At 40.9% G+C, this 12,048-nt stretch overlaps 1 protein-coding gene across 1 annotated transcript in view; it reads left to right on the top strand.

Moving 5' to 3' along the window:
- DIS3L2 (DIS3 like 3'-5' exoribonuclease 2) overlaps positions 1-12,048 on the top strand; it is a 182,270-nt gene that overhangs the window by 51,795 nt on the left and 118,427 nt on the right. The window contains exon 7 of the mRNA XM_053951730.1: positions 5,828-6,062. Coding sequence (XP_053807705.1) covers positions 5,828-6,062 — 235 coding nt within the window. The remainder of the gene's footprint in view (positions 1-5,827; positions 6,063-12,048) is intronic.

Genomic DNA, 12,048 nt, shown 5'->3' with positions numbered 1-12,048 from the left:
AAGCACAGAGAGATGAGTGAACAGCTCAGGAGTGAGGTTTATTGGTAGAAGCAGAAAAAAATAGTGAGTTGAGGTGGCTGTTTCAAGATAAGTTTTTTTTTTCTACAGGTAATTTTGTTTCTCATTCAGCTGCCTGACAAGTCTGGATGTAGGGCTGTCTACTCAGGTTGGACTAAACATGAATGTTCAGTTTGATGATTTGAATTAACTCTGCAGTAAAAACTCACTTTGCAGGTTAGTCTGAGCAGAGGAGTTGCAGGCTTCTGGGAAGGGCAGGCAAGATGGCTTTGGGGTCTCAAAAGGTTTGAAGGCCATACTGAAGATCTGTCTCGGTATTTTGTTTTCAAAACACAAGCCTTAGATTTCATTTGTTTCTTTCCCACTTCTCACCTGCTGCAGTGGGTACAAGTCAGAGCAGATGCTGAAAAGTCACTGTTTCCAAGAAGCTTTTGTGTACTCAGATCATTTACCCTTTGAATCCTCAAGCAGGATGGTATTGTAGTGACTGCTGTGACAAAACTGTGTGTGACATCTGGGAGCAACAGTCCATTGGGGAGGAACAAGTAGTCTTTTCCTAATCAAGAGGGAGAGATTTTAATATGGATGTTTGTATGATTATTGCATCCAATGTGATGTCTGAAATGTAGACTATAATGTGCTGTTAATATAAAATAGCTATCCTGGGGGCTGTTAGCAAGTGTTTCCAGTGATTTAGAATTAAAAGATTGTAATGAAAAAAAATCCAATCTCAAACCACAACAAACCTCCTCAGTATAACATTATTGTTATTTTAAAAGTAATGCCATAACTGCTCCTACTGAGCCTAGTCACTTTTATTGCGTTGTTGTCTTCCCAGTACTGTTTGGTGTACGTGGGATTATGAAAAGAAGGAAGGGTGCTTGGGACAGGTGTTTCTTTTCTTGTAAGTGCCATCCTTTCTTTATCCAAGAAGGAGCTAGAGTGAGACAGCCTTTGTTTGGTTACTCTTTTCAGAAAAGCAAATCTCTTCCTCATAATATTTATGGTAGCTTGGCTCTGGTATGTATGTATGAGCTGTGACAGCATCCTCGTGTTAGCCAGGCTCTGTTCCCACTCCCTCATGAGGGAGCATTAGGGAACCAGCTTTTAAGTGAAGCCTGTTTAATATGGCAAAGGCTGGGAGAGGAATAGATGCAGGTGTTCACAGCACTGGTATGAAATGTGGTGTTTGTATTAGTGTTGTGGTAGCAACGGTCCTTTTAACGAGGGGATGGTAATTTGGTCCTAAGCCCCTGTTTTCAGCTGTCCTCCTTTTGAAATAACTGCTTTTAACCTGTTTCTGAGACTTGTTGCTAAACTAAGGCTGAACTGCAGAGAGGACCAGCGGCTCTGACCTAAACTTTGTCTCCCTACCCAGTATTGAGCATAATGACTTTGTTTGGCTAAAGAAGAACTTGTGTTTGATCAAAGTGTTTTTCAGAAGAAAGGCGTCTTACCTTGGTTTGCAAACCTCAGAAGATAGACTTGGGCTAACACATTATTTCCCTTCTAACTGTTCCTCTATTCAGTCCTCCTTGTTTAATGTGAGTTCTTTGTGTGCTGTGAACCTTCTTCAGCTCCCACTTGCTGATGAATCGACTGCACCTTTCTGTACAAGCATGAGGAGCCTTTTTGTGCATCATCTGTCCGTCCCAGTGAAGAGAGTTACCATTAATGGCTTGTCACTTCTAAAATCTTCTGGGCAAGTTACACATTCTGGGTTTGAGTACTCATTAGAAGACACTTTACAGGGTTTTGACTGACTTATGTAGAAATATAATCTCCATTCTGCTTCAGTATCCTTTGGAAATACTCTTTTTAATACCGGCTTTTTGAATAAGATGAAGAATTTGATTTTTATTGAATCTGTGTCCAAACTGGCTGTAGTGAAGATAATTCTGCTTCCTTACCTGCCAGGTGCTTTCAGCAAAGGAGGTCTCTTTGCACAAGGTCCCATTGAAAGCAGTGACCCTACATGGAAAGTTTTTAGCAGTTTTTATCCATGCAAGGTGCATTCATCCAGTTGTGTCTAGTCCAGCAGTCATCCAGCAGTCATATTATTTCTTCAGATCCATGAGGATTCATGGATTGCTTGTAAGGCTCAGAGGAGAATAAGAACAAAAAGCAAACCTATTAGTGTCAGGTTTAAACACTTTGGGGGCTTGGTACATTTAATAGAAAGAGCCTGGAGTTAATAGCTCAAACATTATTGAAAATCACTGGTCACGTTCAGCTGTTTCAGTTTACAGGCAATGAGGAGGCAGCAGCAAAAAGTCTATACCTGATCTGAGAGTAACCAGGCCTGGGCTTTGTCTTTGTGTGGAGGTTTAGATGGAAAGTCTGTGAAAAGCTGGGATCTAACAGGACAGATATGAGATTGGTTCTGGCAGAGGAGCCCGTTTCTTCTGTAGCACAGGAGGTGACCCCTATGCTTTCAGATGCGCAGATTCCCAGTTCAGTTTTCTGTTGGAACAAATTCCTCCTGAGTAAGGACAATTGGTCATTCAACTGCTACTTCAAGACTGGGCTGGATGCTCTGCTGTCCAGATTGTACAGGTCCATGCCAGGATGGTTTTGTCCACTAGCTGGTTTTTATTATACTTATGGCTGAAATGGGATTTTCATTCAAATATGTTGTGTTCTGTCAGCTATGGCTTTACAATCTAAACCAGTCACCAGTGGGGCAGAAACTTGATGCTTGTTCAGTGGTAGATCTCTATTTAAGCTGGAAGAAAACTTGCTTGGACACTGCCTTCAGGATCAGGCATTCAAACAAACAATTGACTTTCATCAAAATATTTATTAAAACTTGTTTTAAATTATTATTAAAGAGCATGTAAAAATAACAACCATAAGGTTGATATTTTACTTCCCAGATCAGGAAGTTAAGGTCTTTTAAAGGTCTTTAATGATGTTTTTCATGTCATACATTTCATGCATATATAACAAGGGGGAATCCCATTTTTCTAGGTCCATGCAGGGTCAGCTGCATTGCCAGGGAATGGGACTCTATATTGCACATAAGACTTCATGATAGACTGAGCCAGTTGTGTATTTGCTTTACTCTGTGTCTGTGATCAGAACTGACTCATTCTAGCTGTGTGCATTATGCCATGGATAAGCTGCAATCATGTTAGAGGAAACAGGAGAGTACAACATCATCAGATTCTTGAGTCTGAGATGCCATTTGTAAGAAATGCTTAATATGTCATGGTTGGATTTTCTGCTGCTCATAGACAGAAGGATCCTGCTCTTTGGAATTTGTGTGATGAGCTCATGCTGGCCAGCACCTCTGATCATCTTAAATGGAGTAATTGTATCCATTGAGCTCCTGATTTTGTAGAGTCTTATGCAGCTTTCCAGTCTTCTGATGTACAGCTTCCCTAAATTTTTGGTGTGATATGAGAAATTTTGGGTGAAGTTTCCTGCTCTGTTATGTATGAGGTCAGCCTTAATGATCTATCTTGGCCATAAAAAGAAAACAAATCCTATCACCCAGGCTTGCCAGCATCTGGACATTTTGCTGATCTACTGTGTGTGGCGGTTATGATTTTGTGGACTCTGGAAAACTTTACTGAAAAATCCTTTTGAAAATCCATAGGGAAATTTGTGACTGGGGATTTAGGTAGTCACAGCTGGAGTATCGTGGTGCTGCTGGTGGCAGCAGTGTGTGTCCTCTAGCTTGGGGGAAGCACAGTGATTTTAGCATAGAGCATTTAAAATTAAATCTGTATCTGCTGCCTTCTTTAATAACCACATAAACTCTTCAAGCATAACCCTTCCAGTGCCACATGTTTAGAGAAGTGTTTCTTTTCCTAAGATATATCTGATGTTGTTTGCTGCTTTACGTATAGAAAACATACTAATTTAGGACCCAAACCACATCTCACACTCTCCAAAGAAAGACTGGGAGAGAAAAAAAATGCAGGCAAAACTTGAAGGGAAATGAACTCCTCCTGCAGTTGCACACTTGCACACATCTGGTGCAATTGAAATTTAAGAGCTGAAGAGATCCACATCTGACCAGGGTAGGGTCCAAACATTACTGTTGACACTGGTTTTCTTTTTGGATAGGTACACTGGCAGAGTCACTAGCGTGTGGAGCCTTGTCAGCTCTCTAATCTAATAGACTGTTCTTGCCCAGACCATTGTGTGTCAGTATTTTATGTACCAAATGTAGCCAGGTTTAATAATCAGCCATTTTCCCACCTTCTGCCAAACTTTTTCTCTTTTTTGTCACAATCTGCTATGGTAACAAATTATATACATGTTAAAAACTGGAAATAAAGATGGAAAGAAGAGTCACAAAAGGTAACAAGAGTTCAAAGCAATGTCATTTGAGTTTTTTTATTTTTAAAGACTTGAATTCAACCCCATTTTAAAAGTGATTTTATTTCTCTTATGTATTGTGAAAAGCTTACAAAGAAATGGATACTGCTTGAAAGCATGACTGTTGCTCTTTGTATGTAAAGCTGTGAAAGTATTCCCTGTACAGGTCTGATTTTTATTTATTTGCTTTTTAGTTTCTAAAGAATAATTTGTGGAGCTTTTTTGACTTATATTTTCTTACTTAGAACAGTTGCCTTCAGGTAGCACCTGTTGAGGTTATTCATGTTTATTTCTAGCAACTATATAGATCATATAAAGTATGTTACCAAAAAGTTGTTTCTCTTGATTTATTGCATTTTAAGGGCCCTTCACTTGCCTTGCTGGTGGCATCAATTGCTGCTGTCATGTACTAGGTTATGATGCTGAGGACTTAGGGACCTTGGAGGAGCATCTCTGGGGAATTACCTGCCTGGCAAACACCAGCACCAGCTGGAGGGGAGCTCAGTCACCGGGAGGGCATTGGAATGGAGTCACCCAGTATCTTTGTGATTTTAATGTTTAGTAGGTTATTTCTTATTCTGTGCTGATTTTCATCTCACTCTGAAGTACCATAGCTTGAGTGAAACATAAACATTTTGGAAACTGAAACCTGGATCTAGGTTCTCCAGCTGTGTAGGTGTTTGCAGCTCACTGTTGGTTGCATGAAGGATGCTGGTAAAGCCTTGCGTGTCCAAGGTATGAACCACTTTGGTCATTATACCCTGAGCTGGAGCAGTTTTGCCCCTGTCACATGCAGTGAGGGGTGCCATCCAGGCCCGGTGTCTGCTTCAGGGAGTTGGGCTCTTCTTTAGTAATTTGATTTGGAGATTTGTATAAGTGATGGCAGTAACTGAGTGCCCTTAACAATAAATCACATCCTAAAATAAATGTAAAACTTGGTGCATTACCAAGCTGCCACAGTCCAATTCTTCCACAGGGCACCACATTCTCTAATTTCTGCTTTTTCAGTCTGTTCCTAATTGTGTGGAGGAGCTTTGACATGATCCCTGCATTCACTGGAACTACTTACGTTTTGGGACGTCCCAGGATGATTAGTGTATCTTGGTGAACAATGGTCTAAGCAACCTATTAAATTGTAGTGTATCCTCCTCCCTGCCTGTGTTTACTCCTAAGTTCTGCAGAGATGATTAGAGGCTTGGCAGGAACTGTATGGTTATGCTCTAGATACACTTTGGATACATTATTGTCACAGTTGAGGTATTGCAAAAGCTATGCTGTTCCAGTCTTTATCCTACTGAGGTACCTCTTTTGATTGTGCAATATCTGTGGCTAATTACACAGCAATTGCAGTGTGCCACCAGCCATCCACAATTCATTGTCAGCTCCTTGGGGATGCAAATGAAAAAGGAAAGATAATGTTTTCTTTCTTCAGTCCAGTGATTTAGCTTGCCTCTGTTTTTTTAATCCTCTGCTCCTCCAGGTAATAAAGCCAGATGGTAGTGACAAAGAAACAGAAGTCACACATGAATCAGACATCCCTGAGGACATGTTGGGGACTTGCGTTCCACACGAGACAGCGAAAGGCGATGCTCAAAGTCCGGATGTCATTATAGAAGCTCAATTTGATGATAATGATGCAGAGTGTGGACAAGACCACTTGCAGGATATGTTGGCTGATGACATTAAGAAACTTTCCCTGGATACCGCTGAAAAGGGTGAGTAGATCAGATTGCTGATTTTAGGCCTTTATTTGAGCAAACCATTGAAATGTTACTTGGTTGTCTGGCTTTGCTGTGAGATGTAAAATACAGGCGTAAAAGCTTAATGCCTTATCAGTTCTATCCCTTTTTGCTAAACTGTCTTCATGGTTTTAAATGGATATTAATGGCTGGGGTTCATGTAGCTTTGATTGATGCAAAGTAAATTTGCGAAACAGAAGTCACACCTTTAGATTTGCAATTCGTGGGGCTGTCTGGGGACTGCTGGTTGCTGTTCAAGTCAAGATGCTGCTGTAGCGGTTTCCTTCCTTGCAGCTTGCCTGGCCAATCTATGTGTCTCAGTTTGGGGATAAGAATATATTTTCTTGGGGGCAGTTAAGCTTGTTGCTGTTTTCAAACATTTGAGTTATGAGCAACTTAAAGATTTAGTCTGTTTAAAAAGAAAATTGCACTAAAACCTAAAGCCAATTATGCAATCTGTTTTGAAGGCAAACCTATTTTATTCTGAATCTGAATTCCATCCAAGCCATCAAGTGTTGCTTAGGGCAAAATAAAATAGGCTCCCCTGTCCCAAAACTAACGCTTATGCAGCTCTTCACATGTCTTTTCTAGTATTAAATCCCTTCCTGAAGAGCTGTGTGTTGAAAGGAGTCTTGACAATTGGCACATTTAACATGTGCCTTCAGCTGCTCATGAAAGGTTTGCCAGGGCAGATATTCTGCTGTGTTCCTGTTGCTTGCCCCAGTTGTCCAGAAAAGGTGGCAGTAACTCAGGACCAAGTAGTTGTTGGACTCTGACAAGTCCTGGTGGTTATAAAGCTGTCCTATTTAATACCTCGTGTTTTCCTGAGATATTTGAAGATGCACAGACCCCTGTCTGTACTGTTGGTAGACTTCCATTTTTCACACCCATCTGTTAATAAAACAGGAAATAATATTTGAATGGAAGTGTTGTAGTTTTTATGACAAAGCATTGGTTTCACCGCATGAATGGACCTGCCACCTTACCAGTTTGTGATGCTATTTCCTTCTGGGTATCTCCACTGTTGAGTTCCACTGCCAAGGCATGTGAAGCAACTCATATCTTGTTCTATTCCTTTCCAGGATACAGGTTGATTTGGGAGTTACTCATCTTGTCTGTGGATGTTGTACACAGATGGTTTTTAACCCCAGATGTTTTGCAGTCTATTGCAGCTGCACACCACTGGCTGCTTTGACTCAACAATTCTCCTGAGTCACATCTTGTGTCTGTTGCATCTTTGTTGCTTCTGACAGCAGTTCCAAATTAAACATTGTAGAAGTACATTCTAGTTTGATACCAGAATCTAAAATAAATACAGACTTGAGACAGTATTTTACTTTAGTTGTGTGACTGTTCTTTAGTTTAAAGAGTTGATGAGAGTTGTTTTTTTTTTTTTTTGGTACATCTTAGTTCCTCGAGATGCTCTAGAGTGACCTGTGTTGGAAGTTATCAAGTCATCTGTCAAAAATCTGTGCCATCTGAGTGGGTTTTGCCATTTGATTTTGTTTTTGGAGAATATTTGTAGGACAAATGTGAGATCAGCTTATTGTTTGCACAGTTGAAATCCAACTTTTCCACTGCAGTTGCCTAAGCCATCTGTTTTCTTTTGTTTTCAAGGTCTTTCCATGTTGATCCTTAACAAGCTTTGTGGCTGGTGTGGATGTGCCAGTTAGATTTCTGCTGAGTTTGTGTTTTGCTATCACCTCTTTTTAATATTTGCTTCAGCTTCTTTGGCCATATAACCCATATGGAGTTTTCCCTACTTTCTTCTTTCTCTGCTTTTTAATACCATCCCTTTTTTATACATATAAAGTTTATGATGCTGATTTTTCTGAAGGTGTTTCTGAGTAGTTGATGATTGCTTTGGCTTGTTTCCTGTCCTTCATACAGTTTCTCATATCATGACTTATCCAGATTTTCAGTCTTGCCTGGAAAACAGCTATAGTTATTCTAGCATCACTGATAACTGTCATGAAAAAAAGAAAAAATCCTGCCAAATTCAGCCTTCACAGGTATGGCTCAAAATGCTTTTTTAGAAGCACTAAACATACCCTTTTTCAAGGCAGAACTGAACCTCAGAGGGTAAAATCAGTTGGACTTCCTAAGGCCATCCACTGGCAGGTGGTGCTGGTACCAGAGGCAGAGAGCGCTGGAGGGTTGGGCTGTGGTGGGTGCAGGTGCCCTTCCCTGGTAACATGGGCTTCTCCTGGGAGAGCTGCTTGGCTGCTGCTGCCACCTGAACATCCTGCATATGAGCCTTTTCTTTCATGTTACATCCCTTCTGCTGGAAACAGCTACTGCAGTAAAACAGAGAGATGGATGTTGGGATTCATGGGAGATTTCTTCCTGACCCACCAAACCCAGTGCTTTACTTGCTTTCTCTGAGAACATTGCTTTGCATGGCCTTATGCACAGAACGGAGCAGGAGGAATTTTCTGTGGCCAGCACAGGTCTTAAATGAACACTTGTGATGGGCTTTCTTCCTTTTTTGGAAGGGTTTTTTGAAGGTTATTTTCAAACTGGCCACAGATTCTATCAAAGATAGTATATTAATGAAACAAAATCAAGAAACAGTCTATCATGTTCTCATGTGCACTTAATGTATGTATTTGCTTACATATATGTGTGTGTATGTGTATATTTATAAAAAGATCCATATATAGATATATAGGTATAAAAGACCTACCCAAAATTCAAACTAAATAAAAAACCCACAAGATTATTGGAGGTGAAAAATACCCATAACTACTGTAATGGAATCAAAAGGACATTTTACTTACAGGAAACCCAGAGTCAGGTTGACCCTGTGCTCAAATCTTTGTTCATGAACACAAACCCTGCAGTTTTCTGCTCTCAATTGCAAGATGCCTTTTGTCCTTCTAATGTAGGAGTAGGATTGCACAATATCTCTGCTGGCTCATTTGTTCTGATGCCCATGGTCAGAATGAACCATGAAGAATAAAAGTAGATGTGTCATTAGAATAAGAGCACTCTGGGAGTGCAGACTGTTCTGATGTCTTTTCTTCCTTGGCCTGTGTCCCATCCCTTCTCATGGCTCTGTTCCTCTTCACAGCACAGTCACCCTCTCCATCTCTAGTTACATGCTGGGGCAAAGAATTTTGGGGTTGGCCCTTGCTGTCAGAAGCTCTGAAGCGTGAAACATTTTGTACACTGATTATGGCCTAGATTTGAGGGACTGGATTTCCCTGGAGTCATTGTACCTTGGATTTCCCGTGCCTCTGTGGGGCTTAGGGCAAACTGGTAGAAATTGTTATTATGCACAAGTCTGCAGCTTTAGACTCAGATGTTGGATCTGTCTTCACTGAGTTCTGCTGTTGTGAGAGCTGTGCTTCCTACCTTTCTATTCCTGAGTCCCCAGAAGGGATGGGATAGGCAAGAAGGAAGTCCATGGAAGTGAACAGACCATTGCATTCAGCCTAATTCTCAGCCCATGTACTTTCTTGTGCTCATAAAAGTGGGTCAGTCTTGCTTTGCTCAAGGATATTTCAATAGAAATTCATAACTGGTGTCACTCTGCCAGAAGATGTCCTGATCAAATCAGTTTGCTCCACTTATCTAGACTTTTCTTGCAAAGAGTTGGGGTCAAAGATCATCTTCGAAAAGCCTTTAGTTGAGGAAGTGACAGCCATTCTCCTCTCCAGCACCTGGTTCTACACAAAGACCAATATTGTCCTGTTCCACAGCTAAATTGTCTGAATGTTAAGCTTTGGTATTTGATCTTGCAAAGTTGAAAATATATTTTTATCTTGGATTTTCAGCTGTATTTCCAAAGTGTAAATATCTATATGCTGAACAAACTTTCTGCTTTTTTTTTCCTTAAAAAGACAGTAAGATTGAGCACCCTGAATAAAGTTTCTCAGCTTCCTTAATAATGTCCTTCAAACCCTTTCTGGGATTTCTGTGCCCTATTGAAATGTGAGCAGAGAACAAGGCAATAGCATCCTGGCAGTAGTCTGAACCACCAGTGTGTACACAGAAAAAATTAATTCTCTGTAGTGCTTGCTACTGACATGCAAGTCCTCTGTGTTGTACCCTGAGACCTCAGCTTACTGTGTGTTACTTCTGTCCACAGAACTCATTCACCAGTCAAAATGACCTTTGCGAGGTCTGTAATTCTTAATCCTCATTCACATTGACCACTGCAACAGAGGTCATGTAACTTTTATCACTTACTGCTGACCTAGAATACATTACTTCTGTGACTTTTCACTGCAGTAGGAGGATTTTCTTTATATTCCATTTCAATATGTAATAAAAAATGGAAACTCTGTATCTCTCAACCTGGGAAAAGTGCAAAATGTTCTGTACAGAACGGTTTATGATACGGTATCCCTACACAGACTGTGAGTCACATGAGTTTCCTACAAATGTGAGCTCTCTTGTTAAATATTGGAATCAGATTTCTCTGATAAAGAAACATCAGCAATTGAACAGTAGCAGCTACTTGCACTCATGAGAATGGCAGCTGTTCTCATAAAAGTGCCTCAGCCCTTCTTTAGCAAAATTATATTCAAATAAAAGTTTGTAAAACAGTGTCACTATGCCAAAAGCTATCCTTGTCAAACTCGTTTGCTCGGCTTTTTTCAACTCTTCTCACGGGAGATCTCACTCCACCAGATACACAAAATATCCTGCTTCCCACAGGGGTGGAAGTCATCAAGCTGGTGGACTGGCTGCCCTGGCAGCAATCAGAGAGTTGTGTTTGTTCAGGATTTCCACTTACACCTACCCTACTGCAAATCAGAGCTTGGATATGTGAATGCCTGAAGCTTGCTCATTGCCTTGACGTAATGAAGTTTGAACAGAAATAGCTCATTTACAGGCAGAGTAGACTCACATGAACTGAGTAACTAATGGATAATGGGTAGGGTCAACAGAATTTGGAAGCTGCTGCAGAATTTGCTCATGTTTCCCTGTCTGTTCAGCATTCACCAGGTGAAGAGGTCGTTCTTTGTCAAGTCAAATGTGACTATCAGTCTCTAGTAATCCTCATAAGGTCAGAAATGATAACCTAAAATTGCTTGGTGTCCACACTGCTGCTGACTGGAGGCTGTATTTTGAGTATTTCAGGATTGCTTGACTTAACTGAAATGGTGGTGTTTGGTAAATTCACTGTATGGTTGTGTAATGATGGCATCAAGCCTCTCTTTTCTCCAGGTGATGTTCTAGAGTTAGTGCTTTAGAAGGGTTTTTGGGTCTTTCTAACAAAATAGAAAGATCTATTCATAATGTAGAGTTTAGTTTCTGTTTTGCACTTCAGCACTTCTCATGCACTTTCATGTCCCCTCTAGTGCTTTTGTGTCCTCTCTATCCTTTTAAGCTTGACAAGGTGCCTACTTGCCTTTTGAGCCTTCCTCTGGCATCTGGGTTCACGCAGTTACAAGTATCTTGTATTGGCCCAGGCAGAGTTTAGAGAGTTACTGGTATTCCTCTCCTTGGCCAAGTCTGGTAGATGAAATGATGGTGACAAAAATCTGGATTATGTGCTGAACCTCTGCTCTGCTCAGGCTCACCCTTTCAGTTTAGCAGCCATGAAGTCTGGCATGTTTGGAGTCCATCAACCTCACTGGCTGCTGGAAGGAACAAGTGTTCTCCCTCCTCTCCAGAGGCTCCTGTTCACTCTGAGTGCTTTTAAGGAGCTTCACTGTTCTTTCCTAGCCTGCAGCTTTCTGGAGATGGATCATCTCCACTGCATAGCTCTTAAAATTTCTAGGCCACAGCAGAGCGAAAGCTCACCAGGAAATCTTCTCAGTTACATGGCTTTTAATAGAAATCCTTGAGGTGGAACTGTCAAAAATCGGATCAGTTTCACTCTGCTGAAGCCTGGAAAGCCAGCAGAGAAGCTGGAGCAGTTTCAGCTGTTCGAGACAGCTCTGTATTAGTTTATCCTAAGTTCATGTTTGTGGGTCTCTGGATCTAGCTCTTCTGGTTGTTGCTATAA

Source organism: Vidua chalybeata, chromosome 10, assembly GCF_026979565.1.
Source record: "Vidua chalybeata isolate OUT-0048 chromosome 10, bVidCha1 merged haplotype, whole genome shotgun sequence".
Taxonomy (NCBI): domain Eukaryota; kingdom Metazoa; phylum Chordata; class Aves; order Passeriformes; family Viduidae; genus Vidua; species Vidua chalybeata.
This window is presented reverse-complemented; position numbering and strand designations above follow the sequence as displayed.